The sequence below is a fragment of the Choloepus didactylus genome, chromosome 12, assembly GCF_015220235.1.
Source record: "Choloepus didactylus isolate mChoDid1 chromosome 12, mChoDid1.pri, whole genome shotgun sequence".
Taxonomy (NCBI): domain Eukaryota; kingdom Metazoa; phylum Chordata; class Mammalia; order Pilosa; family Megalonychidae; genus Choloepus; species Choloepus didactylus.
The window spans coordinates 95,296,047-95,308,128 of NC_051318.1; the positions used below are offsets into that span (position 1 = coordinate 95,296,047).

General features: G+C 36.0%; 1 protein-coding gene across 3 annotated transcripts in view; it reads right to left on the reverse strand.

Moving 5' to 3' along the window:
• FNDC3A (fibronectin type III domain containing 3A) overlaps positions 1-12,082 on the reverse strand; it is a 233,679-nt gene that overhangs the window by 15,185 nt on the left and 206,412 nt on the right. For all 3 annotated transcript variants that reach the window (XM_037799659.1, XM_037799660.1, XM_037799661.1), the window contains 3 exons: positions 10,918-11,042; positions 9,938-10,112; positions 8,258-8,344 (listed from right to left, as the gene is read on the reverse strand). In XM_037799659.1, the coding sequence (XP_037655587.1) occupies positions 8,258-8,344; positions 9,938-10,112; positions 10,918-11,042 (387 nt within the window). The remainder of the gene's footprint in view (positions 1-8,257; positions 8,345-9,937; positions 10,113-10,917; positions 11,043-12,082) is intronic.

The window sequence follows — 12,082 nt, forward strand, 5'->3', positions numbered from 1 at the left end:
CCTCATGGAGACCCTGCACCAGAACTACCAAGCTAAGCTGGTCCTGAATTCCCGACCCACGGAAACTGTGAGATAATAAATGTTCATCATTTTAAGCCACTAAGTTTTGGCGTAATTTGCTATGCAGCTATAGATAATAAAGATAATTCATATTTAGGTATTATTATTTTCATTTTACGTATATTTTTACCATGTCTCCTCTACTGAACTTAAAGCTCCTCAAGTCCAATTTCAAACCATGATTTTCTCTTCTCCAAAATCTGCCCCTTCCCTTGGTCTTCCCCCTTAGTAAAAAGTACTTCCATCTACCCAGTAGCTTAAGCCAAATATTTAGGAGACAACCTTGATTTTTCTTTCTCTAAACCTCCACCTCAAATCTTTTGGTAGATCCTGTCACGTCTACCTCCACTTTTCTGTCTTCAACTACCACCACCTTAATCAAAGCCTCCTATGGGACGGCTATCTTTTTTGTCTGATACAATGCACTGACTAGTTTCCCAGCTTCCATCCTACCCTCTACCTCATCTACACAGCAGCCAGAGGGTCCTTAACAATTCTCTGCTCACAACCCTCCAGTGGCTTCCCATCTTACTCAGAATACAATCTAAATTCCTTATCATGGCTTACGAAGCCTATATAATTTCCCTTCTGACTTTAGGGTCTTCGTACTAGCAGTTATTTCCTCTTCCTGGAATGTTCTTCCTTCTGTTCTTGACATGGCTACCTCCATGTTATTCAGATCTATTTAAATGTCATTTCAAAGAAGATGTCTTTGACTACCCAGTCATGCTGTACCACCTCACCTATTTTAAATAACCTGTCCAGCACTTACCACTATCTGATATTTGTTTGCCTATTTGTTTACTGTCTATTTCCCCAAGTAGAATATTGTTTTGATTACTGCTATACTCTCAGTGCTTAGAGCACTGCTTGGCATAGAGGACATGCTTGATAATTATTAGCTGAATGATGGTTCATAGATGGGGACTGCTATGATACTATATGAATGACATGACATAGACAGGGATCTGAGTTATCTACTACTCATGCAGCCCATCAGAACTCTGCAAAACTAAGTCAGATTGTTTGATTTTACTTGGGTTTCCTCATTCCCTCCATATATTACTGATTTTCCTGATACGTCTTCTCACTCTGCTGTTTTACAAATTAGACAACAAAGGGGCTCAAAACACTTCTTACCATGGTAGACAGTGTCTGTTTAAACCTTCTAACTGGAAGAGACCTCAGAAAACAATCTCCCTACAATCAGGAATGAGGAAAGGATGCCTGCTTTCACCACTGCAAGTCAATATCGTACTAAGTTTTTGCCAGAGCAATTCAGCAAGAAAAATAAATAAAAAGTATTTAAATTGGAAAGAGAGAAGTAATAACTATCTTTTTGCAGACAACATGATCTTAACATAAGAAATTCAAAGAAATCCACCCACCAAGAAAACTACTAGAGCTAATAAATGAGACCAGCAAAGTGGCCAGGTACAAGATGAACATACAAAAATCAGTTGTGTTCCTATACTAGCAATGAACAATGTGAAGAGGAAATTATCAAAATTCCATTTACAAAAGCATCTAAAAAAGTTAAATACCTAGGAATAAATTTAACCAAGGATACAAAAGAGTTGGATTCTGAAAACCACAAAACTGCTGAAAGAAATTAAAGATGACCCAAATAAATGGCAAAACATCCCATGTTTATGGATTGGAAGAGTTAACATTGTTAATATGTCAACATTACCTAAGGCAATATATAAATTCATTATAATCCCTATAAAAATTTCAGTAGCCCTTTATTTTTTTCAGAAATGGAGAAAATAATCCTCAAATTCATATGGAACTGCAAGGGTACCTGAATAGGCAAAACAATCTTCAAAAATAAGAACAAGGTTGGAGGACTCACACTTCAAAAAGTACTACACAAAGCTACAGTAATCAAAACAATATGGTACCAGCATAAAGGTAGACCAATAGATCTATGGAACAGAGTTGAGTCTAGAAACAGACATACTCATCTATGGCCAGTTGATTTTCGACAACGGTGCTAAGTACCTGCAGTGGGGTAACAATAGTCTCTTTAACAAATGGTATGGGAAAACTGGATATCAATAAGCAGGAGAATGAAGTTAGACCCCCTACCTCACAACACATATGAAAATCAACTCTAAATGGATCAAGGATCTAAACGTAAGAGCTAAAATGATAAAACTCTTAGAACTAAGACAGCAAGGGGCAAATCTTCATGGCTTAGGATTTGGCAGTGGATTCTTAGATATGACACCAAATGCATGAGCAACATAAATGATAAATTTGATTTCATCAAAATTAAAAAATTTAGTGCACTGAAGGAATTTCAAGAAGGACAACCTACAGAATGGGAGAAAATAGTTGTACACCATATACCAGATAAGGGCTTAAAATCCAGTTTATATAAAAAACTTTTAAAATGCAACGCAAGAAAAGACAATGCAACTAAAAAAATATGGGCACAGGACTTGGATGTCATTTCTCTAAAGATGATAATACAAATGGCCAATAAATACATGAAAAGATGCTCAACCTTATTAGTCATTGGGAAATGCAAATCAAAAATAGAATGAGATGCCAATTCACACCCACAAGGATGGCTATTATTAAAAAAAAAAAAAACAGAAAAAAAGTGGTAAAATTGGAACTCCAGTGCATGTTGGTGGGAATGTAAAATGGTACAGCCACTGTGAAAAGCAATATGGCAGTTCCTCAGAAAGTTAAATATAGAACTACCATATGACCCAGCAATTCCACTTCTAGGTATATTCCCAAAGAGAGTGAAATAAGGGTCCCAAACAGATACTTGTATACCTATGTTTAAAGAACCATAATTCAAAATAATCAAAAGGTGGAAAACAAAACAAGTGCTCATCAACAAATGAACGGATAAACAAAAAGTGGTACCTATGCACAATGGAATGTTATTTCGCCATAAGAAAGGATGAAGTTATAAGACATGCTCTAACATGGAAGAAACTTGAAAACATTATGTTCAGTGAAATAAACAAGGCACATAAGGAGAAAAAAATATATGGTATCACTTATAAGAGATGTCTAGAAATAGCAAATCTGCAGAGCTAAGAAAGAAGATTAAAGGTTACCTGGAGAAATGGGGGTGAGGTGGGGGTGGGGTGGGGGTGGGGAAGGGTAATGCTTGTAAAACAAAGAAAAATTAAATATATATGTATATATATTTATATATAAACTCAGATAGGAATTTGAGAGAGCCTGAATGCAGATGAGTACAGTACAATTTTGGAGATTTAGTATTCTTCAGAACAGAAGTGACAGCTGAGATAAGGCAGAGAGATGATATATCCAAGGGTCAAAAGAATATACTATCAAGGAGAGCTAAGGACTAAACTTGGGCACACTTAGATTTAGGGCAGAGGAGAAAGGAAGCAGAACATAAAATGACATTAGGCAAGATAAAAAGTAGGAAGGGGAGATGACTATGTACTGCCAAAGACGCTGATGTATAAGTGAATTACAAGGACAGAACATGAGAAGGTGAAAGCTCCAGATACTGTTTTGACTTCTCTCCATCTATGAAAAGGCCTCAAAAATGAGGAACAAGCTGAAGAAAAGGTTATCTAATGGTTCTCAGTTCAAAATGCTCATTTCTTGACCTTTCGAAGCCTTGCTTTTTGCAAAACTCTGTTGTACTGGTTTGGATGTATTATATCCCCCACAACGCCATGTTCTTTGATGTAATCTTGTGGGGGCAGACGTTATGAGCGTTGATTAGACTGTAAGTCTTCGAGCATTTCCATGGAGATGTGACCCACTCAACTGTAGTCCGTAACTGATTAGGTAATTTCCATGGAAGTATGGCCCCACCCATTCAGCATGGGCCCTGATTAGTTCACGGGAGCCCTGTAAAAGCTCAGACAGAAGGAGTGAGTTTGCTATAGCCAAGAGAGACCTTTGAGGAATACACAGGAGCTGAGAGAGGAGCTGCAGATGACAGACAGTTTGAAGATGGTCACTGAAAGCAGACTTTTGCTCCAGAGAAGCTAATAGAGGAAATATGCCCCAAGAGCTACTAAGAGTGACATTTTTGAGGAACTGTAGCCTAGAGAGGAACGTCCTGGGAGAAAGCCATTTTGTAACCAGAACTCTGGAGCAGACACCAGCCACGTGCCTTCCCAACTAACAGAGGTTTTCTGGACACCATTGGCCATCCTCCAGTGAAGATACCCGATTGTTGATGACTGACTTTGGACACTTTATGGCCTTACGACTGTAACTGTGTAACCAAACAACCCCCCTTTTATAAAAGCCTATACATCTCTGGTGTTTTGCATTTTGGCAGCATTAGCAAACTAGAACGTCTGTTTTTCAGAAACTTCAGGAAGCAAGGCATCAGCTTTCTGTGCCCAGAGTTACAGGGACTGGCCACTGGTGTCTGAAATCTTTAATCCTTTTTTAAAAATTTGGACACAAGGGTCTACCCTAGCTTCCAATGAACTCTTTGATGGGAATTAGAATTGTTTGTTTATCCCTCTACATTTTAAATGATTTTAAGAATTCTGACTGCTTTCTCATTCTTTAAAATTTTATTTTCTTGTTTTTCTTTTGTCCTTTAATTTTTTCACTGTTCCAATTTTGTTTTAGTTTTGAGCATCTTAGATTGTTCTTTACTTGGGACTCTGGCAATTGATAAACTTGGTCATATTAGAATTTTATTTTGTGTTAATCATGTGCTTATTTCTTCTTTAGAAATAATAATATGCTATCTAGTCATTGCTTCCTGGATTATGATTTTTTCATATTTTAATACTTTTATTGTTTTTGCTTAGTGATCAAAGATTTCTTTAGAGTGTTATGATTTTATTTTGATACATTCATTTGAAAGAGAATTATGCAATGTCAAGCTGGAAACAAAACTGAGACATGACAATGGGGATTTAATGATTCAAATTTCCCTCAACTGGCCCCCAGTACATGGCAGAATCAAAGTAAATGTCTCAATTCCTAGAACTTTTATACAATCATCTTTTCTATTTCCTAGTATTCTTTTTTCTTCTCTAGATCAGGGTTCTCAAATTTCAGCAAGCATCATAATCACCTGGAGGGCCTGTTAGAAGAGACATTGTGAGCCCCATCCCAAGAATTTCTGATATCAGTAGATCTAGGACAGGATCAGAGAATCTACATTTCTATCAAGTTCCCAAGTGATACTGATAGGATGGGCTGGGGACCAAAGTTTGAGAACCACTGCTCTAGATCTTACCACTATTTTAATTTTTATTTAACAATCCAGTATGTAACCCCTTCCTCTAATTCAGTGATTTGAAAGAGGTGGGTTAGAGGCATATTTTTTCCAACCTCTACTTCAGTTTCTTGGGGGTGCTTTTTTGAAAGCAATCACTGTTTCCTTGTTGCTTGTGATTGCATACCTCCTGTGCCAGTTTGAATGTTTTATGTCCCCCAAAATGCCATTATCTTTGATGGAGTCTTTTGTTGGCAGACGTATTAGTGTTGATTAGACTGTAATTCTTTGAGTGTTTCCATGGAGATGCAACCCACCCAACTGTAGGTGATAATTCTTGATTAGATAATTTACATGGAGGTGTGGCCCTGCCAATTCAGTGTGGGCCTTGATTAGTTTACTGGAGCACCACATAAGCTCAGACAGAAGAAGCGAGCTTGCTCTAGCCAAGAGGGACACTTTGAAGAATGCACAGGAGCTGAGAGTTTGCCCTGAGAAGCTGCAGCCTACAGAGGAACATCCTGGGAGAGAGCCATTTTGAAACCAGAGCTCAAGAGTAGGTGCCAGCCACGTGCCTTCCAGCTAACAGAGGTTTTCTGGACACCATTGGCCTTTCTCCAGTGAAGGCTTCCCCTTACCTTGGACACTTTATTGACTTAAGACTGTAACTGTGTAATCAAATAAACCCCCTTTATAAAAGCCAATCCATTTCTGGTGTTATGCTTAACGACAGCAATAGCAAACTGGAACGCCTCCTCTACCCTGTAATTTCACAGTTTTAAACAAAAAGTGGTATGTGATTTGCTTATAGTGGATCAGTAAGTAATATTACACGTTTGTGTGTGTGTATGTGTGTGTGTGTTTGTGTGTGTGTATGAGTACATTTTAGTCCCTCTGTGGCAGTAACACCTTGGTGTTATATGGTAGCAGAATTCTAAGAATTTTAATAAACTTAGTAAATTATAAAGACATTACATATTAAAATTTAGAAGACCTGTTGGTATGACAGTCACTACTGAAGGAAAAGTACAATGCAACATAATAAGAGGAAAATTAGAATGAACATACATATTTCTTATATGTTTTATAAATCTTGTAAATAATAAAACTATTTGGAAATTAAGATGATCCAGAGTTATCAGAAGTTTTGAAAATGAAGCCAATGGTATAAAATAAATCCTAATTAATTATGTACTGTATAATAAAATTTCCCATTATTATTAAATTTTTCTAAGGTCTGCTTAAGAGAAGGAATAAAATTTATCTTAGTTTTTTAATATTTTAAAGAATTTATACTGGCTTCTATCATTTATTTAAATTCAAATGATTTGATTAAACAAGCACTGGTTAGAAAATGTACATGTTCAGTTTATCAGCTGGTAGGCATCCTGCTTTATTCTTGGGAAAATTTCTGGACAAATATGTAAGCTGGCTTATATAAACTATTATATTAACTAATTCAAGCAGAGAAATCACTGTCTGCCAAGAAATAGCAATGTGGATAGCCAAAAAAGTCGAAGAGCCAAAAAATATCCTAGAATGATACTATACTAGGAGAGATAACAGAATTTCAGTAATCTCCATAGTAGAAGAATCTTCAAAGCCTGCTACTGCCTCAAGCAAGCAAGAATGACATGTAGAGTCTCCCTGCCCTCCTCCTGGAATTATTCAGTCCAATGGTCAACAGGCAGGCTGAACAAGATCAGCATTTGCTGCAGTTGTCAAAGGAATTCAAGTACCCTGAACAGAGTCTTAGTGAAGGTTGTGGGGGGAAAATGAGGAATTTGATTTAATAAATATGCTGAACATAACTGGCTCAAAGTTTCTCAAAGTTCCCGATGGAGTGAGAAATAAGGAAAGGGAGAAACCCAGAAATAGCCTGTGTTGTTGGGTTAGCCTTAGAGGTTTCTGGTATGAACTCGTGATTTTTAAAATACATACGCATAAAAATACAGATGTCAATGTGTTTGTGCAAGAAAATTATGTATGTGTTTATCTGTGTGGCTGCATTAACAGAACACATCCATACAGACTGTTCTCAGCTTTGTCCACTGAGAGGGTGCCGGGAGCAGTAAGTGTACCTAATGTCCAGAACCTGGCTCCTGAATACCACTGTCCACTAAAAGGAATCAGGGTGCCTCAAGACATGGCCAATTCCAGGGCTGAAGCAAAGACTATACAAGATGAGCTGGAGTATCTTGAAGGAATTGCTCAAAGAATGATGGGGACATGTCCAAAAGATTCAGAAGCCAGGTTGAAAACCCTCTCAAATTTCAGGCAATTTGAGCTTCAAAATCAATAACAATAGTAAGCAAAGTATAATCCATTGAATAAATAAGAATCCATGAAACCGTACTAATATAAATAAATGGGGAGAAGAGAAAGTTTTTTCTTCAAGAGTAGAATGACAACTTATAAATGTAGAAGGAACGACAAAATTAAAAAAAAAAATCACCGTTTGGTAACCATCAATCACTTGATTCAGGCAAGAAACATCAATGGGTATTAAAATTAGTGAGTGCAAGTTTGCTGAGGAACAAGATATTTACACAGTACATAATATTTATAGTGAAGAAACAATAGATATCACCTTTATCTAGTGACTAGCAGTAATGGGAAATGATGAAATTTTGCACCGGCTGGTATGACACACTGAGACTATAGCATTACTTTGCACTGAGAAAAACAGCATTATTTTCTGAGATATCCCTGCCAAAAATGCAGTCTGTGGATATGCTCTACTTTTTTAAAGATGTTTGCATACTGTATGCACGTAAAAGTTCAGTAAAACATCAAAACTGGTTTTGAATTTAAATACATAAAGTTTAAGAAGTCCTGTTATATAGTAGTAAGAAAGTAAAACAACAAAGCTCATTAGAAAAGGCCAAAAATATTTAACATTTAAAACCAAAGGAGTGAGGTATGTATTTGGCTTTAAAAAGATGAGAACAAAAAGACTAAGAACAAGAGGCAAATCTTTTAAGAGCTTTCAAAGCTTACCTTAAATTTATACTTTGTACTACGTCTGAGATTTTTCACGGTGTAAGCAAGATCTTCTCCATCATATTTAGGTTTAAAACCATATCCCTGGAAAGGGAAAACAAAGTCTTCACAAGATGCCTGACAGGAGAAATGGGGGAGCACGCGTATGTGGAAAGACCCAGGTTCTTTACTTTCTCCCGTGTGCAATGCGGTTCATGCCCTTGGGTGTAATCCTCACCTTGACACTTTTATCTCAAATGGATGGATCCAGAAATGTTACTGAACAGTTTCAGAGGATGAAGGAAACCACTTGTCAGTAAATAGGGTAATCAAGAGAAAATCTTTGTCTTGAGGGAGTAAGTAGGCTTGGAAGGAGTCAGAACTGATGGTAACTTTGTCATCAGTAAGCTTATCCCTAGAACCAATAGGGATTTTCCAGAGAGATGTTGCAAAAACTAAACAGAATTATAACTGTTTAATATATTTAACTTGCCCTGAATACAGAGTTGTGTTTAGATGCATAAATGAATGGTTAATTATGCTAGATGGCTGGGATGTCAATTTGGTTTGGAATTGCTATTTATAGCCCCAGGGATAATAAAATGCTGTCACTATTTTCCTGGTGCTGTTTTTTAATTTTTAAAAATTGAGATACAAATTACCTATCTTAAAATTCACCATTTTAAAGTGTACAATTCATCAGTTTTTAAGTATATTTATACAGTTGTGCAACCATCACTAATATCTAATTCCAAAAGATTTTCATCACACTGAAGAAAAAGGTCATACCTGTTAGTGGACACTTCACCAGCCCGTATACTAATACCTTTTCTGTCTCTGTGGCTTTATCTATTCTCGACATTTCATATAAATACAATTATATAATATGTGGTCTTTTGTGACTGGCTTCTTTTTTTGGCCTAATGTTTTCATGTCATGGCATGACTAGTAAGTCATTCCTTTTTATCTCTGAACAATATTCTGTTGTATGGTTAGGCCACATTTTGTTCATCCATTTATCATTTGATGGATGTTTGTGTTGTTCCCACTTTTTGGCTACCGTGAATAGTGCTGCTACGAACATCTGTGCCCAAATTTTTGTGGAATGTGTGATTTCAATTCTTCTGGATATATATCTAGGAGTGGACCAATGCTATATTTGACCCTATTGCCTCAAAGCGGCTCTGAGAAGTCATGAAACTACATCCAGAACTAACAGAAGATACCCTAACTCTTGATCAGATAGATTGTACCTCACAGGAAATGAGCCACTAGTTTAGAACTATATTCATCTGCACAACAGAGATGCATGTGAGGCTTTTAAAATCTTCTGTGGCACTTCGAGAAGCAGTGCAAGGAGAAGGCAGACACATTATTTCCTGATCTTTTAAAGCTGCTTAGCTTAGGAGGCTGTGGTGCTCTTCTCTCCCATTTTCCCCCAGCGCATACACATTTAAAATGTAGTCTATGTTGCTCCCAGGCACATACATACATACAAACACGCAAAAAAGAGAACCCTTCCTACACATCAAGGAAACAGAAACTCCTTACTCCTCCCAAACAATAACAAACCAAGACTTCAGAAGATTTGGGGAAGGAGCTAACTATTGTGGCATAATGGATCACACATATATATAGGATTATGCCACACTAAAATACATTTTAAATACCCTATTTAAAATACATATTCATACTTACTGAAGTTTCTTCCTCCATCTCTAAAATGTAGGAAATTCCTTCATCTGATGGTGTTCCTGAGGGTTTACTCCACTGTAAGGATAGCCAAGTAACTCCAGCCTTGGTTAATATAGGACTTGCTGGCATAGAAGGGGCACAGCCTGAGGTATAATATAAGACTTCTTCACTAAAACCACTGTTGAAACAAATGGTTTTGAACAAGAAATGAAAAAAAAATTTTTATAATTAAAGAACTAATTTTGATAACTAATTACAAGCCAAATAATGTATCTCGGATTTGACAATATCTTTATGGTAACTAGATAAGATACCTACAGTGAATTAGTATTCTTTTAAAAATGCTGCTACTTTCAGATTTTTAAACCTTTATCTTAATTTATCTCAATGAAAAATTTATACATTAGCTTACAGAATAAGTTTGAACACAATCTCACTCTTTTATTGGTATAAATTTTACACTTTTGAAACATCGTTTCATATAATGCCATTTATACGAAACAGAAACGTAAATTCTCAGTTCTATAATTAAACATATCTGTTCCCATAAAGGGGAGCAGAGAAATCTATAAAACAAAAATAATTTCTACACCAACTCTTAAAAGGCATTTGGCATTTCTATTTAAATTGGGTATCTCTGATGTTCTTAGAGTTCACCAGATTTTTAATGAAATAATGAAATCACACATGCTGAGGATCAATAGAAAAACCTCTTGGTCACATATAAAGATCTGATATACAATATTATTTGAAAATCTTGGTAAAGTTGCTAGTTTTTACCCTTCTAGTGTTTCCTGTGTGATTAAGGCATTCTCTTATAGCTTTTGCTAGGCTAGTAACATGTCTTAACTGTAACCACTATTATCAACAAAGTGATAAGCTAGGCAGTTTTACTGGATAATTTGGACCATGAATAATTTACACAAATGAAATTTACTGGATAATCTAACATATCTATAATCACTTTCCAAAATATACCTTACCTTGTACCATGGTCATTTTTGGCCGACAGTCTAAATTTGCAACCCACTGCTGGTGACAATTTAGTAATTTTAAATTGCTTCTGTGGGCCCATGTAACACTGACAAAATTCTCCATTTCCTTTTCCCTAAAATAAATGGTTGATTATTATATATCATGCACATTTTTATAAAAAGATAAATGCACATTGATGCCTACTTGATAGTAACATATTAGCTAGTACACATTAAAAGTTATCTTTGTTACATGTAAGTCATGGGTCTTAAGAGAAGGTTGAGACACCTCACATCTTTATATGAGTTAGTTCATTAAATGCAGAATTCAGAAACTGGAGAGTACGTTTCTTCGTAAACATTCTTGAATTATGTATTGTGTTTTGGCAAATGCCAAACCTCTGGTTTTAGTAAAACAAATTCTTTCCAGGTATGGAGCCTGCAGTCTCCATGGGGGACTAGTAGTGTCACAAACTGGGTGATACCTGATAGGGAAACTGATGGTTTTTTCAACCTATGAAAAGTTCCACACAAATGGTTTTAAGAAAGTCTCTACCCCAAACCCCCACCTATAGATAGTTGATAAGTGTCTTTGACATAAAAATTCTGAAGCTGTTACTTCTTAGATTTAACACTGAAGCTCAGGATAATTAATTGTTTTAGAAATTTAAGGATCTAAGTAAAATGGGCAAGTTTCTCATTCTCCCTCACTTTACTGTGTTGGTAGAGGAAAAGGGTGATTAGGGTGACTTACATGTCAAAGAAAAACTTTAGTCTGTATCTGGCCACCTTACTGAATTCTCATTAGTTTTAACAATTGCTTAAGTAGAAAATCCCATCATCACTAAATAATTATGATTTTGCCCCTCAGTCCAGCCCAGCCCCTGGTTACACCTCTTATTTTGGTGTTTCAAGCCATACTGCATTAACTTCTGAATAATGTTAAAGGTAGAGATAGCTGGCAAATGTGACTTGTTTCTGCTTTGAATAGAAATTCCTTTATTGTTTAGTGATAGTTATTTTAATATAAATTAACTATCCAATAAGGAATTATCTTTCTATTCCTAATTTGTTTTTAGTTTTAATTGGGATAGGTGGTTTTATCATATATTTAGATGATATGGTTTTTTCTTCTATATTAATGTGGTATATTAATAGATTTCCTAATTCTGAA